At 35.5% G+C, this 4,268-nt stretch overlaps 1 protein-coding gene across 7 annotated transcripts in view; it reads right to left on the bottom strand.

The window, feature by feature from the left end:
• Positions 1-4,268, bottom strand: part of LOC107007229 (calmodulin-binding transcription activator 4-like) — a 24,262-nt gene that overhangs the window by 1,300 nt on the left and 18,694 nt on the right. The window contains exon 13 of one of the 7 annotated variants that reach the window (XM_027913383.1): positions 3,271-3,388. The exons of 5 other annotated variants lie outside the window; for them this stretch is intronic. In XM_027913383.1, coding sequence (XP_027769184.1) covers positions 3,302-3,388 — 87 coding nt within the window. In that variant the 3' untranslated portion in view covers positions 3,271-3,301. Of the gene's footprint in view, positions 1-3,270; positions 3,402-4,268 lie in introns of those variants that run through there. One more of the 7 variants, XM_027913384.1, reaches the window with a different exon arrangement.

Raw genomic sequence — 4,268 nt, 5'->3', positions numbered from 1 at the left:
GAGGGGAGGGGGGGGGATGCTCGGGGAACTAGCTTTACTATGCCTGGGTTTAGGTCAGTCAGTTGTAATTGAAATTGAAGTTATGTGCTCCGTGGGTAAGTGCAAAACCAGGCAATCTAACAGTAGCGATCTAAGTTGCGGACTTTTTACTTTTGACATTTTTGAAGAGTCCGAGCAACATATATTACACTTATTGTCAGTACAGAATGAATATGATATTGGACAAAATGCATCACCCATGATGTATAAGTTCAGATATATAGCAAATTAAAAGGAAAATAGAGAGTAAACAAGCGGATCTCGAATTTTAAGGTTGTGGGTGCTCCCTTAGCTACCAATCACGAAATATAAATAATATTTTGGATGACAGAAAAGTTTTGTTATTTTTATAAAACCTTTTTTTAAGGAAAAATTAGCAAAAAGAGACGAAAAAGTGAAAAAGAGATAAAAGAACAATCAGCACAAGGAGAGAATAATAAAAGAAAGTCTAAATAATATAAATAAGTAAGAAGAATATAAATAAGCAAGAAGAGAAGAGTTTAGTATTAAAATTTTAAAAAATGTCATAGTGGGAATCATACCCGAATGCAGCAGATGCAATATACAATTTTGAGCAGACACAAAGGATCGCTGCAACAATCAACTACTTGATGACTGGGTGCTTACTATTTGATTTTATACAATTCATTTCATTTTCTATATAAATATATATAGTTCGATACGAGATTAATGGGTGCTCGAGTACCCAAAAGCTTCAATGTGGACAACCCTAGGAGTAAAAGTCTGATACACAAGAACATTGATGGATTTAATTTAACATGAAATGATCTATGGCCTAGAAAATCAAATGTTTCATTTTTCATTTTTGACATTTTCCCTATTTTTCTTCACGTATGTGCTACTTAGAAAAAATCTCTTAAAATAATTACTCAATATTAACTATCATTTATTGTATTTCCCTCTCATTAATAACCTTTATCACCTCTTAACTTATTAAAAATATATAAAACTGCCAAACAATTAATCTATTAAAATGATACGTCGGGTGGCCAAGTGGTTTGGGCTTGGGACTTTCATGTTGGAGGTCTCAAGTTCGAAACACCTTGTCGGCGAAAGCAAGAGATTTGTCTTCTGGGTCGAGCTCTTCTCACCGGGCTTGCCTAGTGCGAGTTACCTCTCCTATGTGGTTTGCGAGATATTGCATAATGAAGGGAGGGGGTTTACCCTATGTGCACCCAAAGAATAGTTGTACGAGTCTCCCTTGTTATAAAAAACCAATTAATCTATTAAAATGGAAAAGACGTCCCACAAAATGAAAGATGAAACAACAATCTTCTAAACCTTCATTTTCCAAAACTGCATACATGTTTTCTATAACTCATGCCTTATTATTTTTCCTACTTGATGAAGAACAAAAAGGTCTTGCCTTCTAGTAAGAGGATCATGCTAAAGCGTATGGAGTCAATCTTATGCAACAACAATTGACATATATATATATATATATATATATATATGTTTCGAGCATAGATTTTGTTTTGGTAATGTGATTATGAAGGGAAAAGGCGGCTAGCTGTACTGATCATGAAGGTTTTGGAATTTTCTGAAAAATTATCATTTTATCCCTTCTCATAGTTGCTCGAATTGTGTTTGATAAGCATTTGAGAATTGCTTTGAAGCCGGATCATAAAGATAGGCTTTTTGAAAATTTTGGAGGTTTGGAATGAAATTCCGTTAGTTCCATAAGCTTTGGAACATGTCTTTTGGGGTTAGCAAGGCTACAGGCTCAGGTTTTGAGGTATTTAGAAGAGTTCTCGAAAAGTTTGTGTTTTGAAAGTTGAAAGCATAACATAGTTGACCAAAGTCGACATTTGGTGATAGCAAGCTCAGAATGGAATTCCATCAGTTCCATTAGCTTCGGAATGTGGTTTTTGAACTAGATGTAATATTTTAGAAAGGAAGAATAGGCATCTCATTGAGACTACTTGCACTCTCCTCATTGAATTTCATGTTCCCCTGTGTTTTTTGTGTGATGCAGTCGTTGCATCTTGTTATTTAATTAATAGAATGCCCTAATCTTCTATTAAAATCAAATTCCACATTGCATGTTGTTTCCTCACTTATCTTTACTCTAGACCTCTCGTGTCTTTAGGAACATATGCTTTGTTCATAATTTATCCACGGGTAAATAAAAATTAGCTCCTCGTGCTCTCAAATGTGTCTTTCTTGATTACTCTCGAGTTCAAAAAGGCTATTGCTGCTATTAATCCGATCTTCGTCGATATCTTATGTCTGTTGATGTCACATTCTTTGAATCTCAACCTTACTATACATCTTCTGATCATTCCGAGGTCTTATCCATACCTCAAGTCTTACTCGTATCAACTTTTGAGGAAATCTGCAGTTTCTTCTACATCTCCACTTGTAGTGCCACCACTCTTGACTTATCATCAGGGTCAACACCTTGCGGTAGTCCCAGATGATTCATATCATGCGCTAGACCCTGCTCCTACTACGCTCTTGCTTCCTTCTAGCAAACCGATTGCACTTCAAAATGGCATACGATCCACTAGAAATGTTAACCCACATTTCTTGAGTTATCATAGTCTCTAATCACCCCATTATGCCTTTGAATCATTTTGGTCCTCTATTTTCATTAGGCGAAATGGTCTGGTGGACCGTTCTACTTGTATGAGTGTGTGTTGTGAACCCTTCTAAGGCATCCTATGTGACAGCTGATATCAGAGAGCGTGTGATACACATATTAGGAGCGTAAGACCCTTGGAAAGGGGTCTAAAAGTAACATGAGGGCATTGTAAAGCTATCATCTTCTCATTTACATCTAACACTATTGTGGGACAAAATTTCAGGTTTTTCGATCTTATACCCTCAGATTTCTTCTCTATTTTTTCTCGTCATTACATTGCTCTCTTTATCATGCATTTTCACCTACTTTTTTCTTCAACATTGGTTGATATTGTTGTATTTCTCTTCATCACCATGAAAATCGTTTTTGTTAGAATCCTATAATCTAATCGAAATCATAAAACACGCCATTGAAGGCATACCACTGCTACAAAAACATCTTACACTAACATTAGGCACAAAACAATAAAAACACCCAATTTTTTTCCAATAAAATCAATGTAATCGACTAAACCCCAAAATCAAACAAAGACACAAATAGCAGATGAAATCCAAACTAAATGAAAAGGAATTGAAAAACCCACATTGATAAGTTGAAAATCAAACAAACCAACAAAAAAAACTCACATAACTTCCACCAAATGACCCCTTTTCAGTCCTAAACCAAACCCAACTTCATTGTCTTCTTTTCCTCCTCCGCACCTTCTCCGATTGAGCCAATTTCTTGCTCACCATATCCAACAAGCTTCAATCAGCAACTATAAGTGAGAGCCAACCAAAAAAAAAAAAAAAATCAAACCAACACCACCAACAAACTTCGATCTTTACAACAACACCAGCCATAAAATTCGGCAAGATTGTGAACAATCAAACTGCCCAACAGATCCCCACTCTTCCTCAACGCCACGAGTCACCACTTTTATTCCAACCCAATAGAATTCAAAATCAACTCCAAGCTCCAAGGAGATTGTGAATAACAAGAAATCATTTCGACATTTTTTCTTCAATGAAAAAAGTAGAAAAGTTGGGAAAGAAAAAATGCAAGGAAGATAAGAGAGAAATGAAATGAGATTGTGATTTGTAGGAATGGAGTTGGCTATGACAGAGGCAAATAAAAATTGAATAAAAAAGTACAGATGCATTATTCAAACTATGATAAAATGAAAGGATGACATGGAGGGGCTATATATACACTTGTCAATTTATAATAATATGTGTCAGTTTATAATTATTTTTAATATTATGTCTCAAGCGTTTGTGATACACAGTTGGGTAGAAAAAAAATGGGTTTAAAATGTTGTGTTTCGATGAATTCAGGGGTTTATATGACAGAAGGATAAGTAGAAGGGTTCACAATACAAACACATACAAGTAGAAGGGTCCATCAGACCATTTCGCCTTTCCATAACTAAGACTATAGGTGAAGTACTTTCTCATTCTGGATAGAGCTGTCAAAATGGGTTTGGCCCGCCCAACCAACTCTTGAATTAAGTGGGATTGAGCTTAATTTTTTCAGCCCATTCAGGAGCAAAGCTTTTTAGCGCAGCCTCATTTGGCCCCCTAGCCTCAAAGGTCAGCCATGGGCTTTGAATTTTAAAAATATTTTATATATATATATATATATA

Source organism: Solanum pennellii, chromosome 12, assembly GCF_001406875.1.
Source record: "Solanum pennellii chromosome 12, SPENNV200".
NCBI classification, from domain to species: Eukaryota; Viridiplantae; Streptophyta; class Magnoliopsida; order Solanales; family Solanaceae; genus Solanum; species Solanum pennellii.
Note: the sequence above shows the minus strand (reverse complement) of the source record. Positions and strands in the feature narration are given on the sequence as shown.